The sequence below is a fragment of the Fringilla coelebs genome (genome assembly GCF_963513975.1).
Source record: "Fringilla coelebs genome assembly, contig: SCAFFOLD_30, whole genome shotgun sequence".
Classification (NCBI taxonomy): domain Eukaryota; kingdom Metazoa; phylum Chordata; class Aves; order Passeriformes; family Fringillidae; genus Fringilla; species Fringilla coelebs.
This window is the reverse complement of record NW_028167448.1, coordinates 1-25,732: the sequence shown is the minus strand read 5'-3', so window position 1 is coordinate 25,732 and position 25,732 is coordinate 1. Positions and strand designations below refer to the sequence as shown.

The 25,732-nt window shown below is 59.6% G+C and overlaps 2 protein-coding genes across 4 annotated transcripts; one reads left to right on the top strand and one right to left on the bottom strand.

Moving 5' to 3' along the window:
* Positions 1-2,953: 2,953 nt before the first annotated feature.
* LOC311165852 (FXYD domain-containing ion transport regulator 3-like) lies at positions 2,954-7,896 on the top strand. 3 transcript variants are annotated; one of them, XM_084227348.1, is made up of 8 exons: positions 2,959-2,970; positions 3,569-3,625; positions 4,191-4,220; positions 4,572-4,595; positions 5,106-5,180; positions 6,303-6,333; positions 6,943-6,983; positions 7,114-7,252. In XM_084227348.1, the coding sequence occupies exons 2-8, from the start codon at positions 3,586-3,588 to the stop codon at positions 7,119-7,121; spliced, it is 249 nt and encodes an 82-aa protein (XP_084083474.1). In that variant the 5' UTR covers positions 2,959-2,970; positions 3,569-3,585; the 3' UTR covers positions 7,122-7,252. The 3 variants fall into 3 exon arrangements, with proteins under 3 accessions (XP_084083473.1, XP_084083474.1, XP_084083475.1); XM_084227349.1 differs by lacking the exon at positions 4,572-4,595 and having other exon boundaries at positions 4,191-4,224; positions 5,086-5,180; XM_084227347.1 differs by lacking the exons at positions 5,106-5,180; positions 6,303-6,333 and having other exon boundaries at positions 2,954-2,970; positions 7,114-7,896.
* A 3,887-nt stretch (positions 7,897-11,783) lies between these two features.
* On the bottom strand, positions 11,784-23,582 carry LOC311165873 (leucine-rich repeat LGI family member 4-like; the record flags this gene model as incomplete). Its single annotated transcript, XM_084227368.1, has 3 exons — positions 11,784-12,191; positions 20,334-20,851; positions 23,525-23,582. 3 exons carry the CDS (start codon positions 23,580-23,582, stop codon positions 11,784-11,786), a joined length of 984 nt encoding a protein of 327 aa, XP_084083494.1.
* Positions 23,583-25,732: the final 2,150 nt, after the last annotated feature.

Genomic DNA, 25,732 nt, shown 5'->3' with positions numbered 1-25,732 from the left:
GGAGGGTCTCGGAGTGTTGCTGTTCCCGAAGGAATTTGGGGTTTTTTTGGGTTTTGGGGGATTTGGGGGGGCTGGGAGGGAATTTAGGGGGTTCTAATGGGGCTCTATGGGCGTGGGGGATCATGGGAGTTGTAGGCGCGGATATAACGGGGCTCTATGGGCGTGGGGGATCATGGGAGATGTAGGCGCTGGTATAAGGGTTCTCTATGGGGCGCGGATATGACGGGACTCTATGGGGCGCGGGGGATCATGGGAGTTGTAGGTGCTGGTATAAGGGCTCTCTATTGGGCGCGGGGGATCATGGGAGTTGTAGGCACGGATATGAGGGCTCTCTATGGGGCGCGGGGATCATGGGAGTTGTAAGCGCTGGTGTAAGGGCTCTCTATGGGGCGCGGGGGATCATGGGAGTTGTAGGCGCGGATATAACGGGGCTCAATGGGGCGCGGGGGATCATGGCAGTTGTAGGCGCTGGTATAATTGTTCTCTATAGGGCGCGGGGCATGATGGGAGTTGAAGGCGCGGCTATTATGGGGCGCGGGGCATGACGGGAGTTGTAGGCACAGCTATTACGGGGCTCTGTGGAGCGCTAGGCATGACGGGAGTTGTAGGCGCGGATATAATGGGGCTCTATTGGGCGCGGGGCACGATGGGAGTTGAAGACGCGGATATAACGGGGCTCTATGGGGCGCAGGGCATGACGGGAGTTGTAGGCGCGGCTATTACGCGGCTCTATGGGGCGCAGGGCATGACGGGAGTTGAAGGCACGGATATAACGGAGCTCTATGGAGCGCTAGGCATGACGGGAGTTGTAGGCGCGGATATAACGGGGCTCTATGGGGCGCGGGGCATGACGGGAGTTGAACGCGCGGATATTATGGGGCTCTGTTGGGCGCGGGGCACGATGGGAGTGGAAGGCGCGGATATAAAGAGGCTCTATGGGGCGCGGGGCGCGATGGGAGTTGAAGGCGCGGGGCATTATGGGAAATGAGACGTGGAGGTTGATGGGAGTTGGAGGCGCTGCTTTATGAGGCTCAATGAGGCCGCGGGGCATGATGGGACACAGAGGCTTTGATTTAATGAGGCTGCGCGAGACATCATGGGAGATGAAGACGCCGCTTGATTGGTGCTCAGTGCGGCCGCGGGGCAGGATGGGAGTGGTAGTCCCGGAAGTCGCTGTGACGGAGCGCTCGGGGGTCCGGGAGGGCACTCGTGGCGCCAGCGGAGCCCCAGGGGGGACCCTGTGGGCTCGGGGAGCTCCTGGGGGGCTCCGTGGGGTCTCCGTGGGGCCCGGGACCTGACGGGACCGGTACGGCCGGAACGCGGCTGTGAGGAGGCTCTGGGCCGCGGGGCATGACGGGAGCAGCAGTCCCAGCTTTAATGGCGCTGCCTGCGTGCCGCGGGGCATGACGGGAGCTGCAGTCCTTAGGCGGCTTCTGTGTGGCCTGGGGCACTCGGGGGTCCCGGGAGGCGTTTGGGGGCCCCGGGTGGGCTCTGGGGGGGCATCCGGGGGTCCCGCCGGCTCGGGGGGCGTCCATGAGGCAGACGGAGGCGATAACGGGCGCCGTGAGGAGCGCGGGGCCTGACCGGACTTGTAGGCCGCGTTCCTTTATAGTCTACGGGACCGCCGGGCATGACGGGAGTTGTAGGCCCGGCTCCATTATCGTCTATGAGGCCGCGGTGCATGACGGGAGTTGTAGGCCCGGCTCCTTTATGGTCTATCAGGCCGCGGTGCATGACGGGAATTGTAGGCTAAAAGTCTCTAAATTGGCGCCGCCCCCAGGTCTGGTTCCTGATTTCTGATTGGTTGCAGGCAGAGATGGGCGGGAGTTTCAGCCAATGGGGTGTGGCAGGGGCGGGAACAGCCCGTCCAACCCCTCCAGGCCCTCCCAGTTCAGCCCAGTTCATCCCAGTATCACTCCCAGTGCCCCTCCAGGCCTTCCCAGTTCATCCCAGTATCACTCCCAGTTTGTCCCAGTTCATCCCAGTACAGCCCAGGTCAGCCCCAGTGCCCCTCCACGCCCTCCCAGTCCATCCCAGTCCCTCCCAGTCTCCCCTCCCCCTACAATCCTCCACTCTGGCCCCGCCCCTTCATTGGCCACACCCCTTCTTTCTGGTCCCGCCCATTTCCTTGGCCCCGCCCCCTCCCAGTTTCCCCTCTCCCCATTTCAGTTCCCGCGGCTGCTCTGGGAAGGTGAGTGCGGCCCCGGGACTCCCAGTTCAGACCAGTAACTCCCAGTAACCCCCCACTAACCTCCCAGTGACTCCCAGTAACTCCCAGTTCACCCCAGTAACCCCCAGTAACTTCCAGTGACTCCCCCAGTAACTCCCAGTAACTCCCAGTTCATCCCAGTCCATCCCAGTAACTCCCAGTAACCCCCAATAACCCCCTCAGTCCATCCCATTACCTGCCCAGTAACTCCCAGTCCATCCCAGTAACCCCCTCAGTTTCTCCCAGTCCCCCCCAGTCTGTCCCAGTCCCCCCCAGTCTGTCCCAGTCTGTTCCAGTTCCGCCCTGCTCAGGAATCCCAGTGACTCATCCCCCCCTCCCAGTTCCCCCCAGCATCCTCCAGTCCCTCCCAGTCCCCTCCCAGTTCCCTCCCAGTCCCTCCCAGTTCCCTCCCAGTCCCTCCCAGTCCCTCCCAGTCCCCTCCCAGTATCCTCCAGTCCCTCCCAGTTTGTCCCAGTCCATCCCAGTCCCTCCCAGTCCCCTCCCAGTCCATCCCAGTTCCCTCCCAGTGCTGTTCCCAGCCGTCCCAGTTCCCTCCCAGTCTGTCCCAGTTCCCTCCCAGTCTGTCCCAGTCCCTCCCAGTCCCTCCCCCGCCAATCCTCAGCTCTGGCCCCGCCCCTTCTTTGGCCACACCTCCTTTAGAGACCCGCCCATTCATTCTAGTCTAGCCCCGCCCATTTCCTTGGCCCCGCCCCTCCCAGTTCCCCCCTCCCCATTTCAGTTCCCGCGGCTGCTCTGGGAAGGTGAGTGCGGCCCCGGGACTCCCAGTTCAGACCAGTAACCCCCCCAGTAACTCCCAGTAACTCCCAGTTCATCCCAGTAACCCCCAGTAACCCCCCCAGTAACTCCCAGTGACTCCCAGTAACTCCCAGTAACCCCCCACTAACCCCCCACTAACCTCCCAGTCCATCCCAGTAACTCCCAGTAACCCCCAATAACCCCCTCAGTCCATCCCATTAACTGCCCAGTAACTCCCAGTCCATCCCAGTAACCCCCCGACTCCATCCCAGTCCATCCCAGTAACCCCCCCAGTTTCTCCCAGTCCCCCCCAGTCTGTCCCAGTCCCCCCCAGTCTGTCCCAGTTTGTTCCAGCCCCGCCCTGCTCAGGAATCCCAGTGACTCATCCCCCCCTCCCAGTTCCCCCCAGCATCCTCCAGTCCCTCCCAGTCCCTCCCAGTCCCTCCCAGTTCCCTCCCAGTCTGTCCCAGTACCTCCCAGTCCCCTCCCAGTTCCCTCCCAGTCCATCCCAGTCCCTCCCAGTCCCTCCCAGTCCCCTCCCAGTCTCTCCCAGTCCCTCCCAGTTCCCCCCGGGCCCCTCCGGAGTTTCCCCTCCCCCCCCAGAGCTCAAAGGTCCCGGAATGGAGCGAGAACGGCTGCGGGCACTGGTGATACTGGGAGGTACTGGGAGGGGACTGGGAGGGACTGGGAGGGACCAGGAGGGAACTGGGAGGGACCGGGAGGGACTGGGATGGACTGGGATTGGACTGGGAGGGGACTGAGAGGGACTGGGAGGGAACTGGGACAGACTGGGAGGCGTTGGGAGGGAACTGGGAGGGACTGGGATTGAACTGGGACAAACTGGGAGGGACTGGGAGGGAACTGGGATGGACTGGGAGGGACTGGGGGGAAACTGGGAGGGACTGGGAGGGACTGAGAGGGAACTGGGACAAACTGGGAGGGATTGAGGGATACTGGGAGGGAACTGGGACAGACTGGGAGGGACTGGGATGGACTGGGAGGGACTGGGATGGACTGGGAGGGACTGGGATGGATTGAGGGATACTGGGAGGGGAATGGGGAAGACTGGGAGGGACTGGGATAAACTGGGATGGACTGGGATGGTTTTGGCGTTACTGGTTTGAACTGGGCCCAGCGCCCCCCCCATACTGGTGTAACTGGTGTAACTGGTGTAACTGGTGTAACTGGTGTAACTGGTGTAACTGGTGTCCCCTCCCCCCCCCAGTGCTGTCCCTGGCCAGAGGGGACCCCCCCGGTGAGTGACTGGGATTGAACTGGGAGGAACTGGGAGGGACTGGGAGGGACTGGGATGGACTGGGACAAACTGGGAGGGACTGGGAGGGACTGGGATTGAACTGGGATGGACTGGGAGGGACTGGGACAAACTGGGATAAACTGGGAGGGACTGGGAGGGAAAGCCCAAACTGGTTTATACTGGGTGGGGGACATCCATACTGGTCCGTACTGGTCCATACTGGTCCATACTGGTCTGTACTGGTCCATACTGGTCCATACTGGTTTGTACTGGTCCGTACTGGTCCGTACTGGTCCGTACTGGTCCATACTGGTCCATACTGGTCTCTCTGACCCCTCCCCTCCCCCCCAGGTGCCTCCAGTCCGTTCCAGTACGGTGAGTGCGGGACTGGGACAAACTGGGAGGGTCCCCAAATGTCCCCAAGCTGTCCCCAAAATGTCCCCAAGGTGTCACCAAGGTGTCCCCACGTGTCCCAGGTGTGTCCCCAGGTGTCCCCAAGGTGTCCCAGCTGTCCCCAGCTGTCCCCAGGTGTCCCAGGTGTGTCCCAGGTGTGTCCCCAGGTGTCCCCAGCTGTCCTCAGGTGTCCCCAGCTTTCCCCAAGGTGTGTCCCCAAGGTGTCCCCAAGGTGTCCCCAAGGTGTCCCAGGTGTCCCCAGGTGTCCCCAAGGTGTCCCAGGTGTGTCCCCAGGTGTCCCCAGCTGTCCCCAAGGTGTCCCCAGGTGTCCCAGGTGTGTCCCCAAGGTGTCCCCAGCTGTCCCCAGGTGTCCCCCAGGTGTCCCCAAGCTGTCCCCAGGTGTCCCAGGTGTCCCCAGCTGTCCCCAGGTGTGTCCCAGGTGTGTCCCCAGGTGTCCCCAGGTGTCCCCAAGGTGTCCCCGTGTGTCCCCAGACTGGTGTCACCTGCGCGTCGGCGGCCTCGTGGTGGCCGCGGTGCTGAGCGTGCTGGGGATCGCCGTGCTCTTCAGTGAGTGTCACCTGTGTCACCTGTGTGTCACCTGTGTGTCACCTGTGTCACTGTGTCATTGTCACTGTGTCACTGTGTCACTGTCATTGTCACTGTGTCACTGTCATTGTCACTGTCACTGTCCCCGCGGTGCTGAGCGTGCTGGGGATCGCCGTGCTCTTCAGTGAGTGACATTGTCATTGTCACCTGTGTGTCACCTGTGTGTCATTGTCACCTGTGTGTCATTGTCACCTGTGTGTCACCTGTGTGTCATTGTCATTGTGTCATTGTGTCACTGTCACTGTCACTGTCCCCGCGGTGCTGAGCGTGCTGGGGATCGCCGTGCTCTTCAGTGAGTGACACCTGTGTCACCTGTGTCATTGTCACCTGTGTGTCACCTGTGTGTCACCTGTGTGTCATTGTCATTGTGTCACTGTCACTGTCATTGTCACTGTCATTGTCATTGTGTCACTGTCACTGTCACTGTCCCCGCGGTGCTGAGCGTGCTGGGGATCGCCGTGCTCTTCAGTGAGTGACACCTGTGTCACCTGTGTCATTGTCACCTGAGTGTCACCTGAGTGTCATTGTCACTGTGTCATTGTCACCTGTGTGTCACCTGAGTGTCACCTGTGTCACCTGTGTGTCACCTGTGTGTCACTGTCACCTCTATCTCACCTGTGTGTCACCTGTGTGTCACTGTCACCTGTGTCACCTGTGTGTCATTGTCATTGTGTCATTGTCATTGTCACCTGTGTGTCACCTGTGTGTCACCTGAGTGTCACTGTCACCTGAGTGTCACCTGTGTGTCACCTGTGTCATTGTGTCATTGTCATTGTCACCTGTGTCACCTGTGTGTCACCTGAGTGTCACCTGTGTCATTGTGTCATTGTCATTGTCACCTGTGTCACCTGTGTGTCACCTGAGTGTCACCTGTGTCATTGTGTCATTGTCACTGTTATTGTCACCTGAGTGTCACCTGTGTCATTGTGTCATTGTCACTGTCATTGTCACCTGTGTGTCACCTGTGTCATTGTGTCATTGTCACTGTCACCTGAGTGTCACCTGTGTGTCACTGTGTCACCTGTGTCACTGTCACCTGTGTGTCACCTGAGTGTCCCCTGTGTCCCCTCTGTGTCCCCTCAGGTGGGAAGTGCAAGTGCCGCAGCAAGGCCAGGTGGGACCTGGGGACATTGGGGACATTGGGGACATTGGGGGGGTTTGGGGACATTTGGGGACAATGAAGGGTTGGGGACATTGGGGGGTTGGGACATTTGGGGACATTGGGGACATTGGGACATTGAGGGGGTTTGGGGGGGTTTGGGGACATTTTGGGGACATTGGGGGGGTTGGGACATTTGGGGACATTTGGGGACATTGGGGGGGTTTGGGGGGGTTTTGGGACGTTTTGGGGACATTGGGGACATTTGGGACATTTGGGGACACTGGGGGGGTTTGGGGGGGTTTGGGGACATTGGGGGGTTGGGACATTTGGGGACATTTGGGGACATTTTGGGGACATTGGGGGGGTTGGGGACATTGGGGGGGTTGGGACATTCTGGGATGTTTATGGACATTTGGGGACATTGGGGACATCTGGGGACATTGGGACATTGGGGGGTTGGGGACATTGGGGACATTGGGGAACATTGGGGACATTGGGGACACTTTGGGGACATTGGGGGGGTTGGGGACACTGGGGACACAGGGTTCACTTTGGGGACATTGGGGACGCTCTGGTGGCACTTGGTGACACCGCGCTGTCCCCTCCCTTCCCCCCCCGCAGCCGCCGCCCCCCCCCGGAGCTGCCACCCCCGGCTGGGACAGGTGAGCGTCCCCTCCCCCCCTGGGGACACCCGGGGGACATTGGGGACATTGGGGACACCCAGGGGACATTGGGGACGTTGGGGACAGCGAGGGGACAGCGCCAGCCCTGACCCCGCCCCTCTCTCCGCAGGAGCCTGAGCTGTCCCCAAGGTGTCCCCAAGGTGTCCCCAAGGTGTCCCCAAAGTGTCCCCGGCAGGTGACACCGACTGAGGGGGGAGGGGCCGCGGTCATTGTCCCCAAATATCACCAAATGTCCCTAAAATGTCCCTAAATGTGCCCAAATGTGCCCATAATGTGCCCAAAATGTCCAAATGTCCCCAAATGTGCCCAAATGTCCCCAAATGTCCCCAAATGTGCCCACATGTCCCCAAATGTCATCAAAATGTCCCCATAATGTCCCCAAATGTCCCCAAATGTGCCCAAATGTCCCCATAATGGCCCCAAATGTCCCCAAAATGTCCCCAAATGTCACCAAATGTCCCCAAATGTGCCCAAAATGTCCCCAAAATGTCCCTAAATGTCCCCATAATGTCCCCAAATGTCCCCAAATGTGCCCAAAATGTCCCCATATGTCCCCAAATGTCCCTAAATGTGCCCAAATGTCCCCAAATGACCCCAAATGTCCCCAAATGTGCCCAAATGTCCCCATAATGTGCTCAAATGTCCCCAAATGTGCCCATAATGTCCCCAAATGTCCCCAAATGTCCCTAAAATGTCCCTAAATGTGCCCAAAATGTCCCCAAATGTGCCCAAATATCCCCATAATGTCCCCAAATGTCCCTAAATGTCCCCATAATGTGCCCATAATGTCCCTAAATGTGCCCAAAATGTCCCCAAAATGTCCCCACCTGTCCCCACCTGTCCCCATAATGTCCCCAAATGTGCCCAAATGTCCCCAAATGTCCCCACCAAAGGCAATGAATAAAAACGGATGAAAAACCGGATTTTGGTCACTGGGGGAGGGGACACGGGGACAGCGGGGGTGGCACCAGGAGGGGACAGTGGGGGACAGTGGGGGGGACAGCGGGGGGACAGTGGGGGGGACAGTGGGGGTGGCAGTGGGGGGGTGGCACTGGGGGGGACAGTGGGGGTGGCAGTGGCCTTGGGGACATCGGGGTGGCAGTGGGGGTGGCAGTGGGGGTGACAGTGGCCTTGGGGACATTTGGGGGGTGGCAGTGGGGGTGACAGTGGCCTTGGGGACACTGGGGTGACAGTGGGGGGGACAGTGGCCTTGGGGACATCAGGGTGACAGTGGCCTTGGGGACATCAGTCAGTGGTGGCACCAGGAGGGGACACTGAGGTGATGGTGGCCTTGGGGACATCAGGACAGTGGTGGCCTTGGGGACATCAGGGTGATGGTGGCCTTGGGGACATCAGTCAGTGGTGGCCTTGGGGACACTGAGGTGATGGTGGCCTTGGGGACATCAGGACAGTGGTGGCCTTGGGGACATCAGGGTGATGGTGGCCTTGGGGACATCAGTCAGTGGTGGCCTTGGGGACAGTGGGGTGTTGGTGACACCAGGGGAGGACATCAGGGTGACAGCAGCTCTGGGGACATTGCGGGGGTGACAGTGGCCTTGGGGACAGTGAGGCGATGGTGGCACCAGGAGGGGACACAAAGCCAAGGGTGACACTGAGGTGACAGTGGCCTTGGGGACATCGGGGCCATGGCGGCCTTGGGGACATCAGGGTGACAGTGGCTCTGGGGACATTGGGGGGGTGACAGTGGCCTTGGGGACATCGGGTCACTGGTGGCCTTGGGGACACTGTGTCAGTGGTGGCACCAGGGAGGACACTGAGGTGACAGTGGCCTTGGGGACACTGGGTCAGTGGTGGCACCAGGAGGGGACATCAGGGTTACAGTGGCTCTGTGGACAACAGGACAGTGGTGGCACCAGGAGGGGACAATGAGGTGATGGTGGCCTTGGGGACATCGGGGCAATGGTGGCATCGGGGGGGACATTGAGTCACTGGTGGCCTTGGGGACAGTGGGGTGTTGGTGGCACCAGGAGGGGACATCAGGGTGACAGTGGCTCTGGGGACAGCAGGGCAATGGTGGCACCAGGAGGGGACACTGAGGTGATGGTGGCCTTGGGGACACCGGGGCCATGGTGGCCTTGGGGACATCAGGATAATGGTGGCACCATGAGGGGACACAAGGCCTTGGGGACACGGGCTGAGGGTGGCCTTGGGGACACCGGGGCCATGGTGGCCTTGGGGACACGGGCTGAGGATGGCCTTGGGGACACGGGCTGAGGGTGGCCCTGCTGTCACTGTCCCCGTGTCCCTCAGGTGACCGAGCCCAGGGGACGTCCCCAGGTCCCTGCAGCTGCACCAGCCCGCGGTGGCACCGCCGTGTCCCCAGTGTCCCCAAAGTGTCCCCAGAGTGTCCCCAGAGTGTCCCCACCATGTCCCCAGGGTGTCCCCAAAGTGTCCCCAAAGTGTCCCCACGGTGTCTCCACGGTGTCCCAAAGTGTCCCCAAATTTTCCCCATAAATGTCCCCAAAATGTCCCTAAATGTCCCCAATTGTCCCCAAATGTGCCCAAATGTCCCCATAATGTCCCCAAATGTCCCTAAATGTCCCTAAATGTGCCCAAAATGTCCCCAAGTGTCCCCAAATGTCCCCAAATGTGCCCAAATGTCACCAAATTGTCCCCAAATGTCCCCAAATGTCCCTAAAATGTCCCTAAATGTGCCCAAAATGTCCCCAAATGTGCCCAAATGTCCCCAACTGTCCCCAGCTGTCCCCACCTGTCCCCATAATGTCCCCAGCTGTCCCCACCAAAGGCAATGAATAAAAACGGATGAAAAAATCGGATTTTGGTCACTGGGGGAGGGGACACGGGGACAGCAGTGGCACCAGGAGGGGACAGCGGGGTGGCACTGGGGGGGACAGCGGGGGTGGCAGTGGGGGGACAGTGGGGGTGGCACTGGGGGGGACAGTGGCCTTGGGGACATTGGGGGTGACAGTGGTGGTGACAGTGGCCTTGGGGACATTGGGGTGACATTGGGGGGTGACAGTGGCCTTGGGGACATTGGGGGTGACATTAGAGGTGACAGTGGCCTTGGGGACATTGGGGGTGACAGTGGGGGTGACAGTGGCCTTGGGGACACTGAGGCGATGGTGGCACCAGGGGAGGACATCGGGGTGACAGTGGCTCTGGGGACAGCGGGACAGTGGTGGCCTTGGGGACACTGAGGGTGACAGTGGCCTTGGGGACACTGAGGCGATGGCGGCATCAGGAGGGGACACAAGGCCGAGGGTGACATTGAGTGATGGTGGCCTTGGGGACACTGGGTCACTGGTGGCACCAGGAGGGGACATCAGGGTGACAGTGGCCTTGGGGACAGGGGGGCCATGGTGGCACCATGAGGGGACACGGGCTGAGGGTGGCCTTGGGGACATCAGGGTGACAGTGGCTCTGGGGACATCGGGACAGTGGTGGCACCAGGAGGGGACACTGAGGTGATGGTGGCCTTGGGGACATCAGGGCCATGGTGGCATCAGAGGGGACATTGAGTCACTGGTGGCCTTGGGGACAGGGGGGTGTTGGTGGCACCAGGAGGGGACATCAGGGTGACAGTGGCCTTGGGGACAGCAGTCAGTGGTGGCACCAGGAGGGGACACTGAGGTGATGGTGGCCTTGGGGACATTGGGGCCATGGCAGCCTTGGGGACATCTGGACCATGGTGGCCTTGGGGACACCGGGGCCATGGTGGCCTTGGGGACATCAGGACAATGGTGGCACCATGAGGGGACACAAGGCCTTGGGGACACGGGCTGAGGGTGGCCTTGGGGACACGGGCTGAGGGTGGCCTTGGGGACACCGGGGCCATGGTGGCCTTGGGGACACTGGGGCCCCTTGGGGACATCGGGGCCATGGTGGCCTTGGGGACACGGGCTGAGGGTGGCCTTGGGGACACGGGCTGAGGCTGGCCCTGCTGTCACTGTCCCCGTGTCCCTCAGGTGACCGAGCCCAGGGGACGTCCCCAGGTCCCTGCAGCTGCACCAGCCCGCGGTGGCACCGCCGTGTCCCCAAAGTGTCCCCAAAGTGTCCCCACAGTGTCCCCAGAGTGTCCCCTGATGTCCCCCCAGCTGTCCCCGGCTGTCCCAGGTGTCCCCAGATGTCCCTCAGGTGCCGATGTCCTCGGTGACGTGCAGGTAGACCTGGGTGTGTCCCCAGGTGTCCCCAGGTGTCCCTCAGGTGCCGATGTCTTCGGTGACGTGCAGGTACACCTGGGTGTGTCCCCAGCTGTCCCCAGCTGTCCCCAGGTGTCCCCAGGTGTCCCTCAGGTGCCGATGTCCTCGGTGACGTGCAGGTACACCTGGGTGTGTCCCCAGCTGTCCCCAGGTGTCCCCAGGTGTCCCTCAGGTGCCGATGTCCTCGGTGACGTGCAGGTACACCTGGGTGGTGCCCTTGAAGCTGGTGGCCAGCCCGGTGTCCCCAGCTGTCCCCAGCTGTCCCCAGGTGTCCCTCAGGTGCCGATGTCCTCGGTGACGTGCAGGTACACCTGGGTGTGTCCCCAGCTGTCCCCAGGTGTCCCCAGGTGTCCCCAGGTGTCCCCAGGTGTCCCTCAGGTGCCGATGTCCTCGGTGACGTGCAGGTACACCTGGGTGGTGCCCTTGAAGCTGGTGGCCAGCCAGCTGTCCCCAGGTGTCCCCAGCTGTCCCCAGGTGTCCCTCAGGTGCCGATGTCCTCGGTGACGTGCAGGTACACCTGGGTGGCGCCCTTGAAGCTGGTGGCCAGCCAGCTGTCCCCAGCTGTCCCCAGGTGTCCCCAGCTGTCCCCAGGTGTCCCTCAGGTGCCGATGTCCTCGGTGACGTGCAGGTACACCTGGGTGGCGCCCTTGAAGCTGGTGGCCAGCAGGAAGTGGCGCTGGCCGGCGCGCAGGGCCACGAAGGCGCGGGGCGAGGGCGCGGGCAGCTCCTGCGCCGGCTCCAGGCGGCCGCCGGCGCCGGGCCGGAAGACGCGGCTGGGGGCGAAGTCGTTGCCCAGCAGGACGTAGCGCAGGCCGGCCAGCAGCAGCGGCTGGAACACCAGCGAGCCGCGCGCCGGCACCGCCTGCACCTCGCGGAACATGGAGCCCTCCCAGCGCATCACCTGGGGGGGCGGGGTGGGGTGGAGTGGGGCTGGGTTGGGTTGGGTTGGGTTGGTTGGGTTGATTGGGTTGGGTGGGGTTGGGTTGGAGCCCTCCCAGCGCATCACCTGCGCGGGGCACGCGGTCATGGGGTCATGGGTTGGGTTGGGTTGGGATGATTGGGTTGGGATGTGTTGGATTGGGTTGGGTTGCGTTGGGTTGGGTTGGGTTGGATTGGGACAGGCTGGGTTGGGTTGAGTTGGGTTGTGTTGGGTTGAGTTGGGTTGGGTTGGAGCCCTCGGAGCACGCAGTCATGGGGTCATGGGGTCATGGGTTGGGTTGGGTAGGGTTGGGTTGGGTTGGGTAGGGTTGGGTTGGGTTGGTTTGGGTTGATTGGGTTGGGTTGGTTGGGTTGGGTTGGGTTGGGTTGGGTTGGATTGGGTTGGGTTGCGTTGATTGGGTTGGGTTGATTGGGTGGGATTGGGTTGGGATGGGTTGGGATGGGTTGGGATGGGATGGGATGGGTTGGGTTGGGTTGGGTTGGGATGGGGTGGGTTGGGTTGATTGGGTAGGGTTGGGTTGGGTTGGGTTGAGTGGGTTGGGTTGGGTTGGGTTGATTGGGTTGGGTTGGGTTGATTGGGTTGGGTTGGGTTGATTGGGTAGGATTGGGTTGATTGGGTTGGGTTGGGTTGATTGGGTTGGGTTGGGTTGATTGGGTAGGATTGGGTTGGTTGGGTTGGGTTGGGTTGGGTTGGGTTGGATTGGGTTGGGTTGCGTTGATTGGGTTGGGTTGATTGGGTGGGATTGGGTTGGGATGGGTTGGGATGGGTTGGGATGGGATGGGATGGGTTGGGTTGGGTTGGGTTGGGATGGGGTGGGTTGGGTTGATTGGGTTGGGTTGGGTTGATTGGGTTGGGTTGGGTTGATTGGGTAGGGTTGGGTTGGGTTGGGTTGAGTGGGTTGGGTTGGGTTGGGTTGATTGGGTTGGGTTGGGTTGATTGGGTTGGGTTGGGTTGATTGGGTAGGATTGGGTTGATTGGGTTGGGTTGGGTTGATTGGGTTGGGTTGGGTTGATTGGGTTGGGTTGATTGGGTTGGGTTGGGATGGGGTGGGGTGGGTTGGGTCGGGTCCATTGGGTTGGATTGGGTTGGTTTGGGTTGGGTTGGGTTGGAGCCCTCCAAGCGCATCACCTGTGCGGGGCACGCGGTCATGGGGTCATGGGTTGGGTTGGGTTGGGTTGGGTTGGGTTGGTTGGGTTGGGTTGATTGGGTTGGGTTGGGTTGCGACAGGTTGGGTTGGGTTGGGTTGATTGGGTTGGGTTGGGTTGGGTTGATGGGTAGGGTTGGGTTGGGTTGGGTTGGGTTGGGTTGATTGGCTAGAGTTGAGTTGATTGGGTTGGGTTGGGTTGATTGGGTTGGGTTGGGTTGAGTTGGTTTGGGTTGGGTTGGAGCCCTCCCAGCGCATCACCTGCGCGGGGCACACGGTCATGGGGTCATGGGTTGGGTTGGGTTGGGTTGGGTTGGGTTGGATTGGGTTGGGTTGGGTTGGGATTGGGTGGATTGGGTTGGGCTGATTGGGTTGGGTTGGGTAGGCATGGGGTGGGTTGGGTCGGATCCATTAGGTTGGGTTGCGTTGATTGGGTTGGGTTGGGTTGGGTTGAGTTGGGTTGTGTTGAGTTGGGTTGGGTTGGGTTGGGTTGGAGCCCTCCCATCGCATCACCTGCGCGGGGCACGCGGTCATGGGGTCATGGTTTGGGTTGGGTTGGGTTGATTGGTTTGGGTTGGGATGGACTGGGTTGGGTTGATTGGATAGGATTGGGTTGATTGGATTGGGTTGGGTTGGTTGGGTTGGGTTGATTGGGTTGGGTAGGGTTGGGTTGGGTAGGGTGGGATTGATTGGGTTGGGTTGGGTTGGGATGGAGTGGGTTGGGTTGATTGGGTAGGATTGGGTTGATTGGGTTGGGTTGGGTAGGGTTGATTGGGTAGGATTGGGTTGAATGGGTTGGGTTGGTTGGGTTGGGTTGATTGGGTTGGGTTGGGTTGATTGGGTTGGGTTGGGTTGATTGGGTTGGGTTGTGTTGGGATGGGGTGGGTTGGGTCGGGTCCATTGGGTGGGTTGCGTTGGTTGGGTTGGGTTGATTGGGTTGGGTTGGGTTGAGTTGGTTTGGGTTGGGTTGGAGCCCTCCCATCGCATCACCTGGTGGGGCACGCGGTCATGGGGTCATGGGTTGGGTTGGGTTGGGTTGGTTGGGTTGGGTTGGGTTCAGTTGGGTTGGTTGGGTTGGGATGGGTTGAGTTGGGACAGACTGCGTTGGGTTGTGTTGGGTTGGGATGGGTTGTGTTGGGTTGGGTTGGGCTGGGTTGGGTTAGGCTGGGTTGGGTTGGGTTGGGTTGGGATGGGCTGGGTTGGGTTGGGTTGGGTTGTGTTGGGTTGGGTTGATTGGGTTGGGTTGGGTTGGGATGGGCTGGGTTGGTTTAGGCTGGGTTGGATTGGGTTGGGTTGGGATGGGTTGTGTTGGGTTGGGTTGATTGGGTTGGGTTGGGTTGGGATGGGCTGGGTTGGGTTGGGTTGGGTTGGGTTGAGTGGGGTTGGGTTGGTTGGGTTGGGTTCAGTTGGGATGGGGCCATGGGATCGGTTGATTTGGGTTGAGTTGAGTTGGGTTGGGTTGGGTTGGGTTGAGTTGGTTATAGTTGGGTTGGTTTGCGTTGCATTGGGTTGGGTTGGGTTGGGTTCAGTTGGGATGGGGCCATGGGATCGGTTGAGTTGGGTTGGGTTGAGTTGGATTGGGTTGGGTTGGAGCCCTCCCAGCGCATCACCTGCGCAGCACGGGGAGGGTTGGGTTGGGTGGGTTGGGTTGGGTTGGGTTGGGTTGGGATGGGTTGGGATGGGTTGGGATGGGTTGGGATGGGCTGGGTTGGGTTGGGTTGGGTTGCTTGGGTTGTGTTGGGTTGATTGGGTTGGGATGGGTTGGGATGGGCTGGGTTGGGTTGATTGGGTTGGGGCCATGGGTTGGGTTGGGTTAGGCTGGGTTGGGTTGGGTTCAGTTGGGTTGGGTTGGGTTGGGTTGGGACAGGCTGGGTTGGGTTGGGATGGGTTGGATTGAGTTGCGTTGGGATGGGTTGGGTATGGTTGGGTTGGGTTGGGTTGGATTAGGTTGGGTTGGTTGGGTTGATTGGGTTGGGTTGGATTTGATTGATTGGGTTGGGTTGGGTTGGTTGGGTTGGGTTGGGTTGTGTTGGAGCCCTCCCAGGGCATCACCTGGACATGGTGGGGTCAGCAGTGGGGTCAGCAGTGGGGTCAGCAGTGGGGTCATGGGGTCATGGGGTCAGCGGTGGGACCATGGGGTGGGGGAGGGGTCCATGGGGTGGGGGAGGGGATAATGGGGTGGGGGATGGGACCATGGGGTGGGAGATGGGAACATGGGGTGGGGGATGGGAGCATGGGGTGGGAGATGGGAACATGGGGTGGGGGAGGGGAGCATGGGGTGGGGGAGGGGTCCATGGGGTGGGTAGGGGATGGGACCATGGGGTGGGGGAGGGGACCATGGGGTGGGGGATGGGAGCATGGGGTGGGGGAGGGGTCCATGGGGTGGGTGGGGGATGGGAGCATGGGGTGGGGGAGGGGACCATTAGGTGGGGGATGGGAGTATGGCCTGGGGGAGGGGACCATGGGGTGGGGGAGGGGACCATGGGGTGGGGGAGGGGTTGGAGCCCTCCCAGCGCCATCACCTGCCCGCGGGGTCAGGGGTCATCTGGCCCTGAGGGACCCCCGTGGCCGTGCGGTGACCATCATGGCCCTGGTGGCCCCAGGTGACCCTGGCTGTGACCACCTGTGACCCCGTGACCCTGCTGACCCCTCCATGACCCCCTGTGACCACCTGTGACCACCTGTGACCCCCTGACCCTGCTGACCCCTCCATGACCCCCTGTGACCACCTGTGACCACCTGTGACCCCGTGACCCTGCTGACCCCCCGTGACCCTGCTGACCCCCTGCTTGGCCACGTGACCTTGATGGACCCCCATGGACCCCGTGACCCTGCTGACCCCTGTGACCCTGCTGACCCTCCATGACCCTGACGGACCCCCATAACCCCATGACCCTGCTGACCCCATAACCCTGAAGGACCCCCATAACCCCATGACCACAATGGAACCCATAACCCCATGACCCTGCTGACCCTCCATGACCTTCATGGACCCCCATGACCCTGCTGACCCCCCCATAACCCTGATGGGACCCCATAACCCCATGACCCTGGTGACTCCTATGACCACAACAGACCCCCATAACCACATGACCACGACAGACCCCATAACCCCATGACCCTGCTGACCCCCATGACCCTGCTGACCCCCATAACCCCATGACCCTACTGACCCCCATGACCACGACAGACCCCCATAACCCCATTCCCCTGATGCACCCCCATAACCCCATTCCCCTGATGGACCCCCATAACCCCATGACCCTGGTGACCCCCATGACCCTGCTGACCCCCATAACCTTGATGGACCCCCATGACCTTGATGGAACCCCTCATAACCCCATCACCCCATGACCCTGCTGACCCCCATGACCCTGATGGAACCCCATAACCCCATCACCCCATGACCCTGCTGAACCCCCATGACCCTGATGGAACCCCATGACCCTGCTGACCCCCATGACCTTGATGGACCCCCATGATCCCGCTGACCCCCATGCCCCTGACAGACCCCATAACCCCACGACCCCGCTGACCCCCATTTACCTGATAGAACCCCATAACCCCATGACCCTGCTGACCCCCATGCCTCTGATGGACCCTCATGACCCCATAACCCCATGACCCCGATAGAACCCCATAACCACATGACCTCATGACCCTGATGGACCCCCATAACCCCATGACCCTGCTGACCCCCATTCCCCTGATGGACCCCCATTCCCCTCATGGAACCCCATAACCCCATAATCCCATGACCCTGCTGACCCCCATGACCTTCATGGACCTCCATGACCTTGATGAAACCCCATAACCCCATGACCCCGCTGACCCCCATTCCCCTGATGGACCCCCATAACCCCATGACCACGACAGACCCCCATAACCCCATGACCCTGCTGACCCCCATAACCCCATGACCCTACTGAACCCCATAACCCCATGACTCTGCTGACCCCCATTACCCCATGACCCTACTGAACCCCATAACCCCATGACCCTGCTGACCCCATTCCCCTGACAGACCCCCATAACCCCATGACCCCGCTGACCCCCACAACCACGACGGACCCCCATAACCCCATTCCCCTGACAGACCCCATAACCCCATGACCCTGCTGACCCCCATGACCCTACTGACCCCCATGATCCCATGACCCTACTGAACCCCATAACCCCATGACCCTGCTGACCCCCATACCCCTGACAGACTCCATAACCCCATGACCCCGCTGACCCCCACAACCACGACGGACCCCCATAACCCCATTCCCCTGACAGACCCCATAACCCCATGACCCTGCTGACCCCCATGACCCTACTGACCCCCATGATCCCATGACCCTACTGAACCCCATAACCCCATGACCCTGCTGACCCCCATACCCCTGACAGACTCCATAACCCCATGACCCCGCTGACCCCCACAACCACAACAGACCCCATAACCCCATGACCCCGCTGACCCCATTCCCCTGACAGACCCCCATAACCCCATGACCCCGCTGACCCCCATGACCCTGACAGACCCCCATAACCCCATGACCCTGCTGACCCCCATAACCCTATTCCCCTGACAGACCCCCATAACCCCATGACCCTGCTGACCCCCATAACCCTATTCCCCTGACAGACCCCCATAACCCCATGACCCTGGTGACCCCCATAACCCTATTCCCCTGACAGACCCCCATAACCCCATGACCCTGGTGACCCCCATGAGCCCGCTGACCCCCATGACCACGACAGACCCCATAACCCCATGACCACGACAGACCCCCATAACCCCATGACCCTGCTGACCCCCATGACCCTGCTGACCCCATAACCCCATTCCCCTGCTTACCCCCACACCCCTGACAGACCCCATAACCCCATGACCCTGCTGACCCCCATGACCCTGACAGACCCCATAACCCCATTCCCCTGCTGACCCCATGACCCTGACAAACCCCCATAACCCCATTCCCCTGACAGACCCCATAACCCCATGACCCTGGTGACCCCCATGACCATGACAGAGCCCCATGACCCCATGACCCTGACACACCCCCATAACCCCATGACCCTGCTGACCCCCATGACCCCATGAGCCTGCTGACCCCCATGACCCTGACAGACCCCATAACCCCATTCCCCTGACAAACCCCATAACCCCATTCCCCTGACAGACCCCCATAACCCCATTCCCCTGCTGACCCCCACACCCCTGACAGACCCCATAACCCCATGACCCCACTGACCCCCATGACCACGACAGACCCCCATAACCCCATGACCCCGCTGACCCCATTCCCCTGACAGACCCCCATGACCCCATGACCCCGCTGACCCCCATGACCACGACAGAGCCCCATGACCCCATGACCCTGCTGACCCCCATGAGCCCGCTGACCCCCATGACCACGACAGACCCCATAACCCCATGACCATGACAGACCCCCATAATCCTATGACCATGACAGACCCCATAACCCCATGACCCCGCTGACCCCATTCCCCTGACAGACCCCCATGACCCCATGACCCCGCTGACCCCCATTCCCCTGACAGACCCCATAACCCCATGACCCCGCTGACCCCCACAACCACGACGGACCCCCATAACCCCATTCCCCTTATGGACCCCCATAACCCCATGACCCTGCTAACCCCCATTCCCCTGACAGACCCCCATAACCCCATGACCCTGGTGACCCCCATGACCACGACAGAGCCCCATGACCCCATGACCCTGCTGACCCCCATGACCCCATGACCCTGCTGACCCCCATTCCCCTGATGGACCCCCATAACCCCATGACCACGACAGACCCCATAACCCCATGACCACGACAGACCCCATAACCCCATTCCCCTGCTGACCCCCATGACCACAACAGACCCCATAACCCCATTCCCCTGCTGACCCCCACACCCCTGACAGACCCCATAACCCCATGACCCTGGTGACTCCCATGACCCCGCTGACCCCCACAACCACGACAGACCCCCATAACCCCATGACCCTGCTGACCCCCACACCCCTGACAGACCCCATAACCCCATGACCCTGCTGACCCCCGTTACCCCATGACCCTACTGAACCCCATAACCCCATTCCCCTGCTGACCCCCATACCCCTGACAGACCCCCATAACCCCATGACCCTGCTGACCCCCACACCCCTGACAGACCCCATAACCCCATGACCCTGCTGACCCCCATACCCCTGACAGACCCCATAACCCCATTCCTCTGCTGACCCCCACACCCCTGACAGACCCCATAACCCCATGACCCCGCTGACCCCCATACCCCTGACAGACCCCATAACCCCATGACCCTGACAGACCCCATAACCCCATTCCCCTGCTGACCCCCACACCCCTGACAGACCCCCATGACCCCATTCCCCTGCTTACCCCCATTCCCCTGACAGACTCCATAACCCTGATGGAACCCCATAACCCCATGACCCTGACAGACCCCATAACCCCATGACCCTGCTGACCCCATTCCCCTGACAGACCCCATAACCCCATGACCCTGGTGACCCCCATGACCCCGCTGACCCCCACAACCACAACAGACCCCATAACCCCATTCCCCCGCTGACCCCCACACCCCTGACAGACCCCATAACCCCATTCCCCTGCTGACCCCCACACCCCTGACAGACCCCATAACCCCATTCCCCCACTGACCCCCATACCCCTGACAGACCCCATAACCCCATGACCCTGACAGACCCCATAACCCCATTCCCCTGCTGACCCCCACACCCCTGACAGACCCCATAACCCCATGACCCTGGTGACTCCCATGACCCCGCTGACCCCCACAACCACGACAGACCCCCATAACCCCATGACCCTGCTGACCCCCATGACCACGACAGACCCCATGACCCCATGACCCTGCTGACCCCCATGGCCCTGATGGAACCCCATAACCCCATAACCCCATGACCCTACTGAACCCCATAACCCCATTCCCCCGCTGACCCCCATGACCCCATGACCCTACTCAACCCCATAACCCCATGACCCTGACAAACTCCATAACCCCCACCCACCCCTCACCTTAGCATCCCCCAGGAAGCGCGTCAGGCACAGGTAGACGCCGCCGCCGTCGCCGCGCGCTCGGAAGTGCCTGGCGGCGTAGACGTCGGGCACGTGGGGGATGTCGGTGTGCGGGGCGAAGGCGCCGCCGCTCCAGCGGTACACCTGGGGCCGCCGCGCCGCGCTGCACACCACCAGCGCCGCCCGCCCGCCCAGCTCCAGGAACTCCAGGTGCGTGTCGCGCCGCCACGCCCGCAGCGCCTGGTGCGGGTAGAAGGCTCCGGAAGCCCAGCGGAAAACGGTGCTGGTGCCGCCCTTGGAGCTGTCGGCCACGCCCAGGTAGAGGTGGCCGCCCAGGTGAGCCGAGGCGACGGCGTGCGGGCGGCGCAGGTGGGCCGGGCCCAGCGCTTGGTGGCGCACGAAGGGCGAGCCCGGCCCGCCCGAGCGGCGCCACACCCAGGAGCCGCCGCCCAGCTGGGCCACCACCAGCAGCAGGGTGTCGCCCACGGTGACGGGGTGGCAGGCCACCGGGGAGGAGGCTGGAGGGGGGGAGGGGAGGTCAGTGGGGTGGTGGGGGTGTTGGGGACATCGGGGGCAATGGGGGCACTGGGGGGCACTGGGGACAGTGGGGATATTGGGGACAATGGGGACAATGGGGGCTTGGGGACAATGGGGGCTTGGGGACATGGGGGGCACTGGGGACATTGGGGGCACTGGGGACAATGGGGACAATGGGGACATTGGGGGCACTGGGGACAGTGGGGGCAATGGGGACATGGGGGGCTCTGGGGACATTGGGGGCATTGGGGACATTGGGAGCCATGGGGGCTCTGGGGACAATGGGGACATCAGGAGCACTGGGGACAGTGGGGACATTGGGGACATTGGGGACAATGGGGGGCACTGGGGACAATGGGGACATTGGGAGCACTGGGGACATTGGGGACATTGGGGGCACTGGGGACATTGGGGACATTGAGGACACTGGGGACACTGGGGACATTGGGGACATTGGGGACACTGGGGACAATGGGGACAATGGGGGCACTGGGGACATTGGGGACGTTCGGGACATTGGGAGCATTGGGGACAGTGGGGACATTGGGGGTTTGGGGACAATGGGGACACTGGGGACATTGGGGACAATGGGGCCACTGGGGACGTTGGGGACAATGGGGACATTGGGGACGTTAGGGACATTGGGAGCATTGGGGACAGTGGGGACATTGGGGGTTTGGGGACAATGGGGACAATGGGGACAATGGGGATGTCGGGGGCACTGGGGACATTGGGAACATTGGGGGCACTGGGGACATTGGGGATATTGGGGGCTTGGGGACATTGGGGGTGTTGGGGACAATGGAGGGGTTGGGAGCACTGGGGACGCTGGGGACATCGGGGGCACTGGGGACATTGGGAACATTGGGGGCACTGGGGACATGGGGGGCACTGGGGGCACTGGGGACAGTGGGGACATTGGGGGCACTGGGGACAATGGGGATGTTGGGGACAATGGGGACATTTGGAGCATTGGGGACAGTGGGGACATCGGGGGCACTGGGGACAGTGGGGACGTTGGGGACATTGGGGACAATGGGGACGTTGGGGACATTGGGGGCTCTGGGGGCATTGGGGACACTGGGGACAATGGGGATGTTGGGGGCACTGGGGACATTGGGGGCACTGGGGACATTGGGGACATTGGGGGCACTGGGGTCAATGGGGACATTGGGAGCACTGGGGACATGGGAGATAGTGGCACTGGGGACAATGGTGACATCAGGAGCACTGGGGACAATGGGGGCATTGGGGATGTTGGGGACAATGGGGACATTGGGGGCACTGGGGGCACTGGGGACATGGGGACATTGGGGGCACTGGGGACACTGGGGACAGTGGGGACAGTGGGGACAATGGGGACATTGGGGGCATTGGGGACCTTTGGGGACCTTGGGGACCGTGGTGGCCGCGCTGTCCCTCACCCCTCTTAGCCCCATTCCCACCCCGCTGTTCCCCATTTTTCCCCATTTCCCCCTTTTTTCCCCATTTTTAATATTTTTCCCCATTTCCCCCCCATTTTTTTCCAATTTTTTCACCATTTCCCCACGTTTTTTCCCAATTTTTCCATTTTTTCCCCATTTTTCCTGTTTTTCTCCCCATTTCTCTCACCGTTGATGTCGCTCTGGACCCGGAACCTCCCCCTCATTTTTCCTTTGTTTTCCCCCCGTTTTCCTCTCATTTTCCCCCATTTTTCCTCATTTTTCCCCATTGCCCCCATTTCCCCCCATTATTCAATTTTCTCCCCATTTTTCCCGTTTCCCCCATTTTTCCCCCCATTTCTCTCACCATTGATGTCGCTCTGGGCCCGGAACCTCCCCCCAATTTTCCCTTCATTTTTCCCCCATTTTTTCCCCATTTCTCACCCATTTTCCCCCAAATTTTTTCCAAATTTTCCATTTTTCCCATTTCTGCCATTTTTCCCATTTCCCCCGTTTTTCCCCCCATTTCCCTCACCGTTGATGTCGCTCTGGGCACGGGAGCTCCCCCTGAGCTGCTCCCACTCCCACCCCATTTTTCCCCCATTTTCCCTCCATTTTCCCCCATTTTTTCATGCATTTTTTCACCCAAATTTTCCATTTCTGCCATTTTTCCCATTTCCCCCGTTTTTCCCCCCATTTCCCTCACCGTTGATGTCGCTCTGGGCCCTGAAGCTCCCCCCGAGCTGCTCCCACTCCCACCCCATTTTTCCTCCATTTCCCCCATTTTTTCCCCATTTTTCACCCAAATTTTCCATTTTTTCAAATTTTCCCAATTTTTCCCATTTCTCCCATTTTTCTCCCCATTTTTCCCGTTTCCCTCACCGTTGAGGACGCTCTGTGCCCGGAAGCTCCCCCCGAGCTGCTCCCACTCCCACCCCCTTTTTCCCCCATTTCTCACCCATTTTTTTCCCCATTTTTTCCCATTTTTCACCCAAATTTTTTCCAAATTTTCCATTTTTCAATTTTTTCCCATTTTTCCCATTTTTCCCCCCGTTTCTCTCACCGTTGAGGACGCTCTGGGCCCAGAACCTCCCCCCAATTTTCCCTTCATTTTCCCCCCATTTTTCCCCATTTCTCACCCATTTTTCCCCATTTTCCCCCCAAATTTTCCATTTTTCCCATTTTTCCCATTTCTCCCATTTTTCTCCCCGTTTTTCCCCCCATTTCCCTCACCGTTGATGTCGCTCTGGGCCCGGAAGCTCCCCCTGAGCTTCTCCCACTCCCACCCCATTTTTCCCCCATTTTCCCCCATTATTTCCCCCCATTTTTCCCCCAATTTTTTTCCATTTTTTCAATTTTTCCCCCATTTTTCCCATTTTTCCCTCACCGTTGATGTCGCTCTGGGCCCGGAACCTCCCCCTCATTTTTCCTTTGTTTTTCCCCATTTTTTTTCCCATTTTTCCCCCCATTATTCCTTTTTATTTTCCAATTTTTTCCATTTTTTCCATTTTTTCTCCATTTTTCCCGTTTCCCCCATTTTTCTCCCCATTTCTCTCACCGTTGATGTCGCTCTGGGCCTGGAACCTCCCCCCCATTTTTCCTTTGTTTTTCCCCATTTTCCCCTCAGTTTTTTTCCCATTTTTCCCATTTTCCCCCCATTTCCCCCCATTATTCCATTTTTCCCCAATTTTTCCCATTCCCCCCGTTTTTCCCCCCATTTTTCCCTCACCATTGATGTCGCTCTGTGCCCGGAAGCTCCCCCCAAGCTGCTCCCACTCCCACCCCATTTTTCCACCATTTCTCACCCATTTTTTCCTCCAATTTTTTCCAGTTTTTTCCCATTTTTCCCCCAAATTTTCCATTTTTCCAATTTTTCCCATTTCCCCCATTTTTCCCCCCGTTTTTCTCACCATTGAGGACGCTCTGGGCCCAGAAGCTCCCCCCGAGCTGCTCCCACTCCCACCTCATTTCCCACCATTTCTCACCCATTTTTTTCCCCATTTTTCCCCATTTTCCCCCAAATTTTTTCCAAAATTTCCATTTTTTCAAATTTTCCCAATTTTTTCCCATTTCTCCCCATTTTTCTCCCCATTTTTTCCCGTTTCTCTCACCATTGAGGACGCTCTGTGCCCGGAAGCTCCCCCCGAGCTGCTCCCACTCCCACCCCATTTTCCCCCATTTCTCACCCATTTTTCCCCCAATTTTTTCCTTTTTCTCAATTTTTCCCATTTTTTTCCATTTTTCCCCATTTTTCCCCATTTCCCCCATTTTTCCCCCCGTTTCCCTCACTGCTGATGTCGCTCTGGGCCTGGAACCTCCTCCCTAATTTTCCTTTGTTTTTCCCCCATTTTCCCCCCATTTTTTCCCCATTTTTCCCCCAATTTTTTCCATTTTTTTCCCCATTTTTCCCATTTTCCCCATTTCCCCCATTTTTCCCCCCATTTCTCTCACCATTGAGGACGCTCTGTGCCCGGAAGCTCCCCCCGAGCTGCTCCCACTCCCACCCCATTTTCCCCCATTTTTCCCCATTTTTTCCCCATTTTCCCCCATTATTCCATTTTCCCCATTTTTCCCGTTTCCCCCATTTTTACCCCCATTTCCCTCACCATTGATGTCGCTCTGTGCCCGGAAGCTCCCCCCGAGCTGCTCCCACTCCCACCCCATTTCCACCATTTCTCACCCATTTTTTTCCCCATTTTTCCCCATTTTTCCCCCAAATTTTTTCCAAATTTTCATTTTTCCCCATTTTTCCCGTTTCCCCCGTTTTCCCCCCCCATTTCTCTCACCGTTGATGTCGCTCTGGGCCCGGAACCTCCCCCTGAGCTGCTCCCACTCCCACCCCATTTTTCCCCCCATTTTCCCCCCATTTTTCCCCATTTTCCCCCCAAATTTTTTCCAAAATTTCCATTTTTTCAAATTTTCCCAATTTTTCCCATTTCTCCCATTTTTCCTCCCCATTTTTCCCCCCATTTCTCTCACCGTTGATGTCGCTCTGGGCCCGGAAGCTCCCCCCGAGCTGCTCCCACCCTGACCCCATTTTCCCTCATTTTTCCCCCATTTTCCCCCATTTTTTCCCCATTTTTCCCCAAATTTTCCATTTTTTTCAATTTTTCCCATTTCCCCCGTTTTCCCCCCATTTCCCTCACCGTTGATGTCGCTCTGGGCCCGGAAGCTCCCCCCAATTTTCCCTTCATTTTTCCCCCATTTTTCCCCATTTCTCACCCATTTTTTCCCCATTTTTCCCCAAATTTTTTCCAAATTTTCCATTTTTCAATTTTTTCCCATTTCCCCCCGTTTTTCCCCCCGTTTTTCTCACCGTTGAGGACGCTCTGTGCCCGGAAGCTCCCCCCGAGCTGGTCCCACTCCACCCCATTTTTCCCCCATTTTTCCCCCATTTCCCCCATTTTTTCCCCATTTTCCCCCCAATTTTTTCCATTTTTT